At 42.6% G+C, this 681-nt stretch overlaps 1 protein-coding gene across 1 annotated transcript in view; it reads right to left on the bottom strand.

Annotated features, from left to right (window-relative positions):
• Positions 1 to 681, bottom strand: part of nicn1 (nicolin 1) — a gene marked incomplete at its 5' end in the record, with an annotated part of 5,523 nt that overhangs the window by 3,037 nt on the left and 1,805 nt on the right. The window contains 1 exon segment of the mRNA XM_035661849.1: positions 306 to 419. Coding sequence (XP_035517742.1) covers positions 306 to 419 — 114 coding nt within the window.

Raw genomic sequence — 681 nt, 5'->3', positions numbered from 1 at the left:
AGACGGTTTTGGTGAGTTTTATTCTGTCTCTGACTCAGAAACTCAGCTTTAGGGAGCTTTAAAGCGTCTTTCAGCTCATTGCTTTGGTTTTATGGCTCCTAACTTTAATGTTTCCATTCAGTGTGAGTGGTCTGATCCGTGTTTTCAGCAAAAAAAGATTTAAAAAACACTGAATCTTTCACTGAGAGGTAACAGTGGAGGATGTGAATGACTGGACGTTGCTGCTGTAGCTGCGTTATGAACGTTTTACAAATACATTACGACACACACACTAAAATACTTTGAAGTTCTGAACAAACACCAACCGGCTCCATGTGAGGGAATATTCTGATGTCCTCCAGGCTGAAGGTGAGCCAGGCAAAGGACGGCTGTCTCAGGATCAGTCTCACAGACACCACGTGATCCGGCTCCACCTGCATCTGCACAAACAACAACAACATCAACAAATAACACCATAAGTGGCGACAGACAGAAAGTGCCTTCATTAAACATGAATGGAACTTTCTTTGTTTGGTTGTTGCTGTTGGGAACCACTGCTCTAAATTACTGTTAATGTCTTAAACCTGCAGTGTCTCTAACAGCCAGCAGGGGGCAGCTCCACTCTGATAGTATTGAGTCTTATGGAGAAGTTAATTAATTGTCTCAGTAAACAGTTTCCTGATGAGTTTCTGGTCTCAGTCT

The sequence above is a fragment of the Morone saxatilis genome, unplaced genomic scaffold, assembly GCF_004916995.1.
Source record: "Morone saxatilis isolate NCDOM2014 unplaced genomic scaffold, NCSU_SB_2.0 Contig18, whole genome shotgun sequence".
Lineage (NCBI taxonomy): Eukaryota > Metazoa > Chordata > Actinopteri > Moronidae > Morone > Morone saxatilis.
This window is presented reverse-complemented; position numbering and strand designations above follow the sequence as displayed.